The sequence below is a fragment of the Notamacropus eugenii genome, chromosome 1 (assembly GCF_028372415.1).
Source record: "Notamacropus eugenii isolate mMacEug1 chromosome 1, mMacEug1.pri_v2, whole genome shotgun sequence".
NCBI lineage: Eukaryota > Metazoa > Chordata > Mammalia > Diprotodontia > Macropodidae > Notamacropus > Notamacropus eugenii.
Window position 1 is genome coordinate 125,796,088 of NC_092872.1, and position 14,297 is coordinate 125,810,384.

Below are 14,297 nucleotides of genomic sequence, written 5' to 3' on the forward strand. Positions count from 1 at the left end.
CACTGTTTGCCTCAGTTCCACATCTGTGAAACAAGCCAGAGAAGGAAATGGCAAACCATTCCAGTATCTCTGCCAAGAAAACTCCAAATGGAGTCATGAAGAGTCTGACACAACTGAAACAACAACCACCAAATATTCGGCCCCCAGGGTGGTGAAGATGATCTTCATCTGCAATAAGCAGGAGTACTTTGTAATACCAGCTCCCCTTACAGCAGGTGTTGACCATGAGGAAGGCAGAAAGCAGTGGTCATCTCGTGGTGAAACATCATCACAGCCATCACTGCACTCAGAGGTGCCCCCTGACCTTGCCAAGGCCATACTGTCACAGAGCAGACAGTCCGGGCCCAAGGGGAATGAAATGAGCTAATTTTTTTTCTCTTTCTGTGGCTCAGACTACCAGGGAAGGGGCCTAATGTAACTTCATCATTCTTATCTGGGGACACCTGAACTCTCCCTGACACTACCTCCTAACAATGAATAGAAACTTGAAAACGGCACTGAGACACATTGCTACGCTGAGGACATGGTGCCCAGGCCAGACAGGCCACACTGGCAGAGACCCTGGACTACAGTAGAGACAAAGTTTGGCAAATAAACTCTTTAAGAAAATCCAGGATCCAGACTGCTCATTCAAGTTCAAGGGAATAGAGCAGATGGGGAAAACCAAGGATTGTGGGCATAGGTCTAGAAAAAGCCTCTGGAGTTTGCTTCTCTATTATTTAAGATGGAAGCCCAGAGACTTACTGTACTCTTCAGGATATGGAGAACCCACATTCCCACCAAGATATACGAATGCACTCCTCACCCAGATCCATCCAAGTAGCAAATCACTTGCAAGTTCATGTCTTTCAAGTGGGATCCAAAAGAGGCTCCAGCAACAGAAGATCTGGACCAAGTTTTTGGAGTCTGTCCTTAAAAACTAGGTTGAATGGAGCCTAAGGCATTTACCAAGGGGTGGCCAGGATAAACAAATTTTAGTCTGGAGAAGAAAGTCAGTCCCCACCCCAACCCCCATAGTGGCCATTTACTGTTTTATTTCTGAAAAGCAGTTCCTGTTACTGGGCCCTAACTGGTAATAAGTAGATTATACAGGGTCACACGATCACCTTCTGTCCTAAGTTGACTATTACAGTTTGGAGTGATGCAAAAAGATCCCTCTAACAAAAAGGGTAAGGCACAGGAGTCTTCTAATGCTAAGCAGAAATAGCACATTGCAACTTACCCTTGCCTTGGTTCCTTCACCCTTCACAAATGAGTGGAAACTATGCCAGAGACTGAGGCCTATAACCCAAGCCCTGAAAGTCTCCTGTATCAGTAAGCACTCCAACATACACAGGGGAGCCTACTATTACAGGCTCTTAAATCTGCATTTACATGAGGAAAGGCAACTTCTGAGGGGTCAACAATCACTTTAGTCAGTTCAAACAAATGCTTCCAGACACCCCTTTTAATCTTTTACATTCCCAAAGTTACCAAGCCTTCCATCTATTCAACATCAACCTTTTTATCTTTATCAAAACCAACAGACAGGGTTCTACTGCCTGAATCAGAACAACATTGCTGTACAATTTACATACGTTCCTAGATCAAGAGAGTCTTTACATCTGAGCCGTCAGGAGTCTGAACATTTGGCCACTCAAGAGTCTCGACCAGGTAATCACAAGGTCCTTCTCATAAGTGAACCCACAAAGTAAAATGCTAATCTCCCAGTATATGTAATGAAGACTTGGCTTCTGATTGGCTCAGTCAGCAGGCACGAAACTCACGACTCGGCACAGCTGTGAGCCATCAGGCTCAAAGGGGACTAACCCCTCACAATCTAGCCAAAGCCTGGAAAACAACTCAAAACAAAAAATCTCACTTTCCTTGCTGTTACAGGTCCTGAGGAATGCCATTTTGTAGTTTCGCATGGTTCCACACACTATGAAAGAGGCATACACAACTGGACTTCAGCAGCCACTAATTCAGTAACAAGAGTATATACCAGGAAACGGGGGTCCTGGCAAATTCTTCCAGAGAACTGAGCTCCAGGTTGTATGTTATAGAACCTTGAGGAATGGGGAAGAAATGGTTTTCATCTACAGCAATTCCTGGGTAGTGGCCAAGGGTTTCTAAGACTTGAAGAACACCAAACTAGACAATCAAAGGCTAACCCCTTTAGGGTCAGGATTAATAGAGGAATTTTGCTGATGTCTCCCACTGCATACTGTTATTGTTTGGGCACGTTAAACTAAGTTAGAAGGTGGGTGTGGGTCTGTTGTCCATATGGGTGGTGATGCCACATTGATACCATGATCCCCCAATTAAGGATAAAAAGGCTATTCTTGTCCAGCTGGGCTTCCTGTGCTCAATGGAAGAAATACCTAACCCAATGGCATTCAATCTGGCAAAATGGCGCTCTTCCACTTCTGGGCAAGAGGTCTGCCTCTCTTAACTGAAAGTGTATAATCATGCACTTGACTTCCCAAGTAAATTGTGCAGAGTCTTGAAAAAGCAACATCATCCTAGGAAGAAGGGCTATCTGGTACAGTGCTTTCTGGGATGCACTTTACAGGAAAACTTAGCTGATAAAAACGGACTATTTTTGGAAGTAATTCCAGTTGATCCTCTTCAACCCTTCCTTATTCTTTCCCCAGGTTAAAGTTGCCTTGGCCTCACAGTCCATGACCCCCTCAAAAAGCTTCCTCCATCTTGGACAAATAGTTGAGGTCTCCCTTAATTAGCAGGCTTCTTTTCCTCTGTCTTCCCCAAAAGGGGATCAGAAGACCAACAGGTGGTATTGTTGGGAAGTGTGTTACTTTCTAACAACACGAGAGAAGTGAAATTGTTGATGTAACTGTAGTGCTCGTGTGTTTACTTGGAAGAAACAAGATCTTCCAGCTGATCTGGTGGCAATTTTCATCCCTAGAAGCGGGCAAGAGTTCTCATTTAGACCTGAAAGAGAAAGTGGAGGGGGTGCTCTCTCTGCAGGGATCTAAGGGGGCCAAGATTTCCTATCATGCCCTTTATTGTTCAGTGAGGAAGAATCTGGTGGGTGATCCAAGGAATGCTATGGAGAGCAGTATTAGGAAAACCCCTTAAACTTAAGCTGCATGAAAAAGGCTTACGATCCTTGACAGATGATGAACTGTTGACTATGCTTTAAGTGTCATTATCTGTGTAGACGCTGTTTTTGGTGTGGATCCTGTGTATGACCATACATGTGCCTATGCCAGTGGTGTTACCATTTATCCTGTATGCCTGGCAGTCTTCATGCTCCTCTGGTTCATCTCATTCTCACCACTGTGCATAAGGAGACTGATATGAACTGCAAATGTGTAGCAACACCCATCACAAAGTCCAGATAATTGAGATTTAATGCTTGAACTTTGCTAAAAGAAGTCTAGCACTTCTGACTTTTGTTGTCCTTCATTTTTTCCTTTCTTTTTCTTTATTATGACTCTTTAGGGTTTAAAGAGGACTCCCCCTTAGTTTTGCCTATATCAAGGGGATTTGTCCAGTAAGATCCCTGAAAGTATTTGAATGCACTCTAGGAGAGCCTTAGGATCTTGTCACTGTAGGAGTGATGTCATGGGTGTAGGGTTTCCTCCCTACCACACCACCCATTTCTGTAAAACAGGGATGTTTTCCCTACAAGGCAACAAAGCAGCCCATGGGACCTGGCTGGTCCTTTCCTCCTCTTCAAGCTTGGCCCCCTAAAGGACAACTTTAAGTCCTACCCTTGCTGCGCACCTTGCCATGCTGAATAGACGTTTCCGTATAAACAAGGAAAGCCAACTGTGGCGGTACCATTGTTGCATAGTCTTGCTGTGTTAGAGAAAAGTCAACCTCCTTTTGTTGACTGTTCAATGACATACATACCTCTTTCCTCCCAGAATCAAACCTGAAGAGTGCACCAACTTTAGGCTCATCCCTAAGAAAACTTCCCTATAATCAAGGTAAACTACACACGCAGCATTCTCTTCATCTGCCGGTCCGTAATCCTGTTAAAGGAGGAAATGAGCTTAGTGTGGCAGGACGTGTTATCCATGAAGTCATGTTGGCTCTGTCGTCACCTTTCCCCTTCTGGTTTATTTAGGCAAGCTCGCTAGTCTGTAGTTTACAGCCTCTATCCATTGCCCTATCTCCAGTCTTGTTATGCCTCAGCCGTTTTCGATTATCTTCCAAATATCACTGGCAAATGCTCAACAATCATCACACTGGCCAGTTCCTGCAGGCCTCAAGGATGTAGTTCTTGTGGGTTAAGAGATCTGATCTCATGATAGGTAGCCAGGTGCACTCTTCCCATTTCTGGACTGATCTTAACAATCAAATCCCTGGTGGTCATTTTTGTTCTGCCCTTCCCAGTGTAATCATCATTCTCCTCTGGAGAGAAAGCGGAGCTTTCTGCTTTCTCTGTTACTGATTATCAATGCGTTATCCTCCCCAAGCAGAGATCCCACCCCTTCTTGGATCAAATGCCTTTGTGTTGTCCTTAGGTTCCTTGATGGAATTCACTGCACAATTTTGCCTACTTCCTGTTACAATTTTTAGCCCTGTTTCTTGAAACTAATCAGTTGCATCAGATTTAAGGCCAAAAAGCCAAAACCAAACCAAACTCAGCCTTACAATATATCAGTAATAAAACACAATACAAAGTGATAAAATACATAAAGCCTATTCAGATCATCATATGACTCATCTGTTCATTTCTACTTGTAGAATTAAGAGGCTCTGGGTTATTTTCTTCATCCCAAAGACTGCATAAACTGGGGCAGCTTTTAAAAGGGTTAGTTCTAAAACAGAGAAAAAAAATGAAACTGACATGTAGTATCACCTTCAAAGAAAACGTGAGAATAAATTCCAAATGGTGAATCAAGAGTTTAAGAAGTATAAAGGTGAGATAAAAAAACATTCTTCAGATGGACTCCCATCCTAATTTGTTCACATCCCATTCTAGTTAATCAAAACAGAGCAGAGTTTTCCAACCAGATGTTCACAAATCTTTAATAAATAAATAATAAATAAAGGAATGGTATCCCCTGACACATTATCTGTCCAAAGTCTTGTTGGAATGTCTCTTTCACTGCCCTTTCTTCTACCAGCTTGCACTATTCGGCCCCAAATTAATTTCATACAGTATGTTATTAAGCACACATCTGGGTGCAAAACCACCAAGCAAGTTACACAATTCCTCAGGGATTTGTGGTTTCACGAGCATAGGTGTACCTGTCAACAAGACTGAACAAAATCCCTCCAGGGACTTGGCATATGGTATATGAAAGATGCTGTTGTCCACAAAGGTCATCATGTAGCCAACCTAGTGATAAGCTAGGCTGGTCCTCTAAATTCAAACACACATCTGTCACTGAACCTATATCATTCTCAGTCTTAAAAGTCAAAAAACTATTCACTGGAATAAGGACTTGAATCTTGGAATCTCAAGTTAAAAATCTGATGTGTTCATAATGACTGAAATACCCAGGCACTCTACCTGGGCTAAAAAGCTTGGTGCCAAATGAACAAAGCACACGCCTTTACTCACCAACCTGACAAGGCTCCCGCAACACAGAAAGCCTCATTTTCTCTCTTTTCCATTCTCTGCCTCAATGATACCACTCTCATCAGTCATTTGAGAGAGGCTCAGATGAATGGATGGTAACAAAATCATCACACAGAGATTCTTGAATCTGCTTTATTTCTCTGCATAAGGAACCCTGCACAGGCAATTCAAATTAAAACAAAATAAATATATGAATATTCATGTAAAACTGTCCTTTCTAATGAACAATTATACACAATGTACAACGTCAGTGTTCACTGGGAGGGCTTACAAATACACCATTCCCAACCAAAAATGCACCAAATGGCTCCATGCAAACTTATCAAAAGTGACCAAAATATGGAAAGGGGGCTGGGGGGGGTGGGGCCAGTCTGGGGAGAAAACCTTACCGAGAGCACTTTTAATTTCTTTTTTTCTTTTTTTGTTTTTTTACAATCACAGAAAAATAAAAACATCTATTCTCTTTTGTTACATTTAGAGTAACTAAATGTGGCCACTGTTTATAATGTTGGTTTATGCTCCTAAAACATCTATGTTTATCATAAAAGTGTGTTGACATTGAATTGGAATTGGGCATTCTTCTGTAATAAAAGGAAGATGACTTTGCGCACAGGTTAATAATCTGTGTCTGAGCCCTCTGCATTGTCCACGTTGCGGGAGAGCATGTAATTGTCCATGTCTATCGACCTGCAGTTATTGATTGCATAGCGCAAACGCTCTGCCATGATTAGCTGACTGGAGTAGGGTGGAAGCCTCAATTGAAAGAAGCAGGTCTGTGAGGTAGGCAAGCTGTCGTAAGGCTGTAGAGAGAAGAAAAAATACCATTGAGTACGGTTATTAAAAGAAACAAAGGAGGACACTGCTTACTGCCGCACCTCTTCCTGCCAAGTGTTACATCCATTGTTCAGCTTCTACAGCTGTAAACATGAAATAATCCTGGACCTCAGAGATTCTACTACCAGTACTAGCACAGTCATGTATTTCTCAGTGACTATACCCTGGAATCAAATCACTCAAGTGGGACTCATCAGGAGGTGAACAGGCACCTGACCGCAGAACCGCAAGCCTGCCCTAGGGAAGGACGACTCTCTGAAATCAACAAAAGCCCACCTTACTCCCTCTTGGCATACCTACTGTTAGCACTCAACGCCATGAACACAGACTGCCATATCTGGGAAATAAAGAGTCAGGCTTGTAGGAGTAGCATATAAGATCTTATATTTTACAATAAAGGATCTAGCATTAAAAGATGTCAAGCTGGAAACAAACAGAACCATCAATTTCTACTGTAGAAAATAAAATGTAAGGAGATGGGGATGACTGAAACAAATGTGAAAATTGAAGCAACTATCTAAAGTATAAAGAAGATATTAAATTGTTAAATTTTCCAAGTAACTGAAGTTACTTTTTAGAGAGGCAGAATAAATCAGCGGATCAGTTACTGCTGAGGTTGGGTGAACTTGTGTATATCACATAGAAAAGGCACTGTTCTTTTTCAGAGATGAATATAAACTGAATACTCTCCTCTATCACATTTTCTTTCTGAAACAGTAAAAATATTTTCCACTCATAGTTTCTGGCAAGGCCTTAATGTGGAGAAAATATGAAAAAAAAAATCTCTTTCATAGGACTTCTTGTGCCTGATCTCTCCTGAGAGATAGGCAAGGGAAGAAGAGTCCTTTAAGGCCTCCAAACCTACAGAGCTGGAAGTTATAAGAACGGTATTTGAGAATGAAGATTTACATATGTTGCCTGCTAAAGAAAATACAATGAAAGTTATGTGGTCACTTTGGGGAGGGGCCAAGGGGGCTGGCTGATTTTTTTGGTTGTAGATTTCATAATCTAAACAACAAAGCCTCATTTTAAGTCATCTCCGAACCGATGTTATATGTCTATTACGGACCTGCACAAAGCTTCTTCCATCAATGAAGATGAAGAAATCAAGCCTCCTGTTTCACTTACAAACGGCTTTCTCAGCATAACAGAAAGTCAAATTCTGTTCAATAAGCAGCCTCAAATCATGACACTGGATTCTCAAGAATACTTCAGTGACTCAAATTTAATCCCTAACAGAAACTCCAACTTGAGTACAAAACATATTCAAAGATGATTTGAAGAAAATAAACAAAATGCTGATTCCAAAATGACTGATCACTTCTAAACGTGGCTCAGAAACATAAGTTAGGGAGTGCCGTGCAAGTAACACTATGCATTTGGTTTCAATTAATGAGATACTCATTACAGTAAGTTACTCTGTTGGATGAGTCTGATTACTTATTAAGAAGGAACTTGGAAATCTCTATTAAAATCAGACAGATACTGAGCCTACATAAGAAAAAGCTTGTTTTTTTCCTTTGTTTATGCACTAACCAGTAATGAAGAGGAAGACCAAAATAAGGAGGAGCTTACCCTATCAACCTTCATAATCTGGAAACGCTGAGATATATCCGCAGTGTTGGCGGGCAGCCGAGACCTCCCTGACACAAACCTCATAAAGAGGACTCTCTCCTCATTGGAGAACTCCTCCAAGGTGTGCCAGAACCACTGGACCAACTGGTGCTGCTCATCCACCTCCCTGTACCGGACCACTTTCTTCAGAACTTCGACAGAGATCTCAGGCATTCCGCAGACCATCTGCTCAAGCTGCTTGGCAGTCAGGAGGGACAATAACGGGACTGGGATGATCCATGACATTCCTTCTCGGACAGCAGCTACCTGAGTTTGAAGGACAATTCAATGATCTCGTTTACCCACACATGATACTTCTTCAAAACAATTTCCCCTCAACTTCTCAGGATTTGTCCTCTATTTCAGTTAAACCGCAAGTCTCCACATGCACCCAGCCATTCCTTTGAACATTCCCAACCTGGAATGTTCTTACTTCTCTAGGTAAAACCTTCCCATCTGTGAGAAACCACTTTACATCCCGTTCTTCAGCTCACACTCATCTCCAGATCTTCTTTGACGGCACTTATCTACAACCTCACGTTGTTTTTTGTGTGAATACAATGACCGTGTCCACTTGTTTCTTTCATTCCTCTCACAGCACCCAGAACAATACTGAGATACACAAGGCAAGCCTTCATTAACTGGGTGCTACAGAGAGCACATGACAGCAGCACAGAAATGGTGTTTGTCCAGTCTATGTTACACTACATGTTAAGGAAATTCAAAGTAGGAGCAATCATGCTACGGGGAAACACTGGTCAGAGAAAGCTGTATGGAAAAGGCGATTCTCAAGGACCAGAGTGGAGAAGAGGAAAGAATTCTAGGTATAAAGATGATCGGCATTAATGAACAAAGAAAAAGCAGGAAGTTATTAAGCTGTTTTTAGGGAGACATGTTAGAAAGAAAATGCTATCCTTACAAAGCCTGGACTATTAAGAGGAAAAGCTTTCAAATCCAAATCCAAATCAAATACGGTATGTGTCTATCCCCAAAAGCTCAAATGCAAAAATCAGAATCACTGAAAGCGTTAATACTCATCTTACCTGCCGGTCCATTTCGTGAAGTCTATACTCAATAGCCCTCTCCACATACTCCTTTCTATTGGAAAATGTAAGTGGGATACTATTCCCACCAGGAATTATAGGAACCATTTTGCCGTCAGCACTCTGACCCACAAAAGAATCAAGTGGAATCATCTACAAATAGAGAATAAAAAATATTCTTATGGTATTCCTTAAAACTAAAAATTTTAACAACAAAAAAATGTAAATATTACCATGTCACAGTATACGTAGAGTTCACAGTCCACTTCCAACACTAGGTTTTTACTACTATATTCACTGTACCTGATCCTCCCTACTTATAACACATTTATGGGGAGTGCCAGCAGTAAAAACTGAAGGTGATATGGTTTTCCCCTATTGGCAGGTATTTTAGCAGCAGCAAATGGATTATATTTGCTGCAGGCAGCAAAGAAAAATAAGTTAAACTATATGGCAGCTATGTCAAAACCTGAATTTTTAAAGAAATACTCCTATTAACAGCAATTTATATAAGTCCTGCAATACTAAATAATAACGAGAAGTTGCAGTTGGTAATTTACCTCATGGAAATTCTCTTCGGTGATCCCGCTGTCTGCAATGTGAAGAATGCTATTGAGGGTCTGCACGTAGAGCAGATCCACCTCCTCCAAGTCCTCCAACGTGAGTGGGATACAACACAACTGTTTCCAAACCATTGGAGCCAAGTGGAGATCTAAAGGCTTCTTGGTACGGATAGCAACACCCATCAGAATTCCTAAGAACTTAAACTGCATTAAGTGTTCATCTAAGAAGGCTGAAGGGTTAAAAAGGAACCTACAAAAAAAGAAATTGGACAAACTTTTCCCCAGTTCTTTGCAAAATCTTCTATGAAATACTATAATCTAAATCTATGGCCTTTGCTATAAATTAGAATTTTTAAAAAGTATAATAAATAAAAGGTAAAATAAAGAGAGGGATTAGTTCCAGAATGATGTATTATCTTCCAAATAACTTATATTTATAATTGTTCCAAGTCCATAAAGCAAAGAGGCCAGCAATTAAATGTTACAAAATGTAAAATGTTTAGTTTTAGCCTTATAGGATTATCTTTTAATGGACTCTGAAACCAAAGATTTCTTAAAATACAGATAATCTATACTACAATTTACCAGGTTAGACAACTCAAGGTCCTATGACAGAGAATGTAGAATCTGCTACAGGTGCTGAGCAAATGAGTACTAAACTCACCTGTCTCTATTGTAGCCCACCTCTGCTGTGGCGTTTGGGGATGGAATGAGAAGGTCGACTACGCCGGTTTCAAGTTCCTGCCAGATTGAAAACACATCTTCTTCAGAAACAACCATCAAACGTCTCAACAAAACTAGCGGAACGCATTTAGTCTTACTTCCCACTTTCCAATGAAATTACGACATGCCACAGCCAGCTAGCTCTTCACGTTTACATTGCATAGGTTTCTAAGTTTTTCATTTAAAACTGAATAAGGAAATCTACTGTGTGATGACTCAAAGAGAGGAAAGAAGCAGTCTTATGAGTAAGAGCTGGGAGTATCTGTGAGACACACGAGGACATGATTCGGTCAAATAAACACCGGAAAGAGCTTCTCAAGTGACAGGTCTTTACTAACATCATTTAATGATCTCAGGACAAGCTGGACATGCCAGACCCCACGTCGAGTCGGTGCTGAAAGGTCAGAATGGTGTCTGCTGGGATTTACTCAAGACTTCACCCCTACGGCAGGGGTTTCAAACCCTCTTTGGTAGTTTGGTGAAGCCTGTGGGCCCCTCTCACAATAATGCTGCTTACAATAATAGTTGAAGGAAGTACTAATTTCAGTTTGATCTTAGTGAAAATAAAGATGTATTTTTCCCCCATCCAAATTTATGGACCCACTCAAGTCTACCCATAGGTCCGTTGGAGAAACAGGGGCTTTACGATTAGAAATGCTACCTTAAAGCAGAAGTATCAAACTCTGACAGAAACAAAGTAACTCCGCTATATACAAGGATACCTGCAGGACTCACATCTATTTGGAAAACCACTTATCAATAACATTATCTATGTTCTAGAATGCAGTTTTCTTTATTTTGAAAAGTATTTCCCAATACCATTTAATCTCAATCAGAGAATTGCACATCTGACTTTTGCCCAAAGCACCAGCAGGACGAGGCACAGGGGCTTTCCACCTTTATGAATGCAAATGTACCTTTTAAAAATATTATAATGCAGATGCAAATACTAATGAGAAAGCAGTATGCTGAAATTCATTTCTACAAATCCAAATATGACCTTTACATACTCAAAAGGATATTTCATATATATATATATATGTATATGTATATATATATATATATATATAATATATACCACATGTTACATAACATGTAATATGTATAATTATATATATAAAACTAAGTCCAATTCAAACATTTATTAAGAGTCTACTAATTTCAGTGCACTAACTCATAAACATATCCTTGCTGGTTTATAAAAATTAAGTGTGCAAACATATATGTAACTTGGTTCCTCGTGAAATGATCAATAAAAAACAAAACTTCCCCTGTATCAGTGAACACTCCAGCACACCAGACATCAGAAATACCTGGCACATCTCCGTAATTGTATCATCAAATACTCCTCCAGCATCATCAGCTCCCTCTCCAACCAGCTTCACTTTCCAGGCTCGAGAGGGCAGACGAAGGTCCGAAGCATTCAGCTTGACCACTTGTCTTGCGATCTGTACAAAAATCGGCTTACATTTCCGACCTCTAAAAGAAAAGCAGAGAGGCAATAAAAATCAGCTCTCACAAATTTTCATACATTACCACAACAGTCTGTCCACAAACTGCATGTGTATCATGTATAAAGCAATCAACATTGACCTCCAGTGTTGATATTAAAATAAAATAAATGATAAACATCACCCTCCTACAGCCCCCTGCAAGCAGTCACTACATTACACATTATTTTATAGGCTCCAAAGCCCACAGTGCTTATGGGTAACTGCCAAGAGATTAGCAGGGCATACACAAGGTAGGTATTTAATTAAATTAGATTTGGCCTGATTTAGGACATTACTAACTCTAAATGTCCTTCAGAAGAATCCCAGAAAGCCAATTAAAAAATATATACCATGCAGATACTAACCTTGTTGATATTCTTTTTACAGTTATTTGAGGACCATAGTTTTTGCCTTGCACCATAGTTTTTCCTATGGACCGTACCATAGGGAGCGTGTAGACTCTTGGTGCTAACAGAGGTCTAAGCTGTCCTTGTACAATTCCCCATGTTCCAGCATTATAATGAGATGTGCTATTCTGTAACAAAAGTCAATGTTATCAGAAATCCTATTTTTCAAATTCTCTCCTCCACAACCTCACTAGCAGCCTTTTTTCTCCCTGGACTCATGAACTAATTAGCTGTGAAAGCACATTATGGTTTTAAAATAAGATACTTAAAGCATAATTACTTATTACAATCTTCTCCCTCCTCTCCAATAATGTTTTACCTGGTTATTGGGGCTCAGATTCAGTAACCTCCAAGAAGAATACATGAGATCTGAAAAGTGATAGAGCAGTCTGAGCCTGGCTCTTACAGTATGAATGCTCACTTCCTTCAGAGCGCCATATTGGGGTGGGATGGCATCAGGCAAACCCAGCTGTAAAGGCACTGAGACACCTGCCACAAAAACCAGACACATTCCAGAGGTTAATAATCTTTTAGAATACATAGTATCATAGTAACATATCTTTTGCTTCCTCTGCCCTTCTGAGTCAATTAAGAACAGCTTAGAAAAGTTCAACACTATAATAGTTCTTCCATGAAAATAAAATTACATGATTCATTTTGTTCCTGACGACTGACATCTACAAAATAACAAGAAGCAGACAAAGCTCTTGAAAACAGAAAGCTCATGTAACTAACTGAATGGCTACTACGGATTTTGCAGGAACTAAGAGTGCCAGAATGTGAAAGAAGCACAAAATTTCACTAGGACTGGCTTTTTCCCTCAAAGAATATGATTCACTAAAAACAAATAATAATTCTATACAGTTTTAAAAGCATGAGAAAAGGTTAGATTTTGAACACAACTGCTAACCTTCCCCCACCTTTGCCTAAATAGGAAACTACTGGATGTTCGTGAAACCCTGTATATGTCATATTTTCTCAATGTGTTGGTTAGTTTCCCTCAACTTTTTAATTATTCTCTTTTTTACTCATTGTTAGAAGTAATGGTTCTCTGGGAAAGAAAGAGGAAAAGGACAATTTGTAAAGTATAATTCTATTACACTGTAAATATGTTTCTGAGAAAATTTAAGATGTCAACTACTAAGAGAAAAAAAATCTTTTAGGGTTTACTAATCATTTATAGGCTATGCAAAAAAATCTCACGAGGAATATTAGCCAATATAATTCCATCTTTGTGAGGTATATACAAGGCCAAGACACTCCAATAGGTCCCCAGAACATATGGCCAGAAAGGAGAGACTAGCAATGTGAAAGGATACCATCACATCTTAGTCAGGGATTCCTGAGATAATAATTTTGATGCTTGATTCACCTGAGGAAGGTAGTAAGGGAACTCTAAGGAATTGTTCAAAAAAAAAAAAAAGAGATCTTAAGAACCTTCATTTCTGATCAATTAGGACACACTGATACAACTTTGAACTGCTTGCCTACTAGTATTATCAAATCACATGTCTCCATACACCACATTAGATTAATACAGTTTAATACATGGCTTCATTAACTTTTATTCTCTGCATCCCTTGACAGAGAAAAAAAATGGTCAATAGAAAGCTCCATTCTTTGCTTCATTAGAAGAAAAAATGCTGTTATCTATGCTGGTAAAAATGTGATCTTCTTTGATTCTTAGAAATGTCATTTCTTTCACTGGGCAAGTGCTTTACAGATATGTTACCCTGAAAGATTCACATCGATGTGATACTAGTTTCATGAAGAATGCTCAACAGCTTGGGTAAGATTTTATTAAATCAGAATGATTACTTGATGCAATTCAAAACTGAAAAACAAACCAATCTATCAATAAAAAAAAAGAAAGAAACATTGTATTCTTCACCTGGTGCTCTTGGTGGAACAGGTGAAGCAGTCCATGCAGCACTATGACAACGGCCGGCTGAAACCTGTCGAATATTCTTCCCTTGCAAAATTGTTATTAAAGTTGGTTCTCGAACATGGTTAGTATGGCCCAGTCCAAGCTTGTAATTGATAAAAGCAGAATGAATTAGAGAGGAAACAAAGATTAT

General features: G+C 40.0%; 1 protein-coding gene across 11 annotated transcripts in view; it reads right to left on the reverse strand.

Annotated features, from left to right (window-relative positions):
* Positions 1–5,660: 5,660 nt before the first annotated feature.
* The window catches only part of HERC1 (HECT and RLD domain containing E3 ubiquitin protein ligase family member 1), a 195,637-nt gene continuing 187,000 nt past the window's right edge, over positions 5,661–14,297 (reverse strand). For all 11 annotated transcript variants that reach the window (XM_072613461.1, XM_072613495.1, XM_072613513.1 and 8 more), the window contains 9 exons: positions 14,111–14,249; positions 12,539–12,708; positions 12,178–12,347; positions 11,633–11,798; positions 10,261–10,337; positions 9,594–9,846; positions 9,034–9,186; positions 7,952–8,257; positions 5,661–6,342 (listed from right to left, as the gene is read on the reverse strand). In XM_072613461.1, coding sequence (XP_072469562.1) covers positions 6,157–6,342; positions 7,952–8,257; positions 9,034–9,186; positions 9,594–9,846; positions 10,261–10,337; positions 11,633–11,798; positions 12,178–12,347; positions 12,539–12,708; positions 14,111–14,249 — 1,620 coding nt within the window. In that variant the 3' untranslated portion in view covers positions 5,661–6,156. The remainder of the gene's footprint in view (positions 6,343–7,951; positions 8,258–9,033; positions 9,187–9,593; positions 9,847–10,260; positions 10,338–11,632; positions 11,799–12,177; positions 12,348–12,538; positions 12,709–14,110; positions 14,250–14,297) is intronic.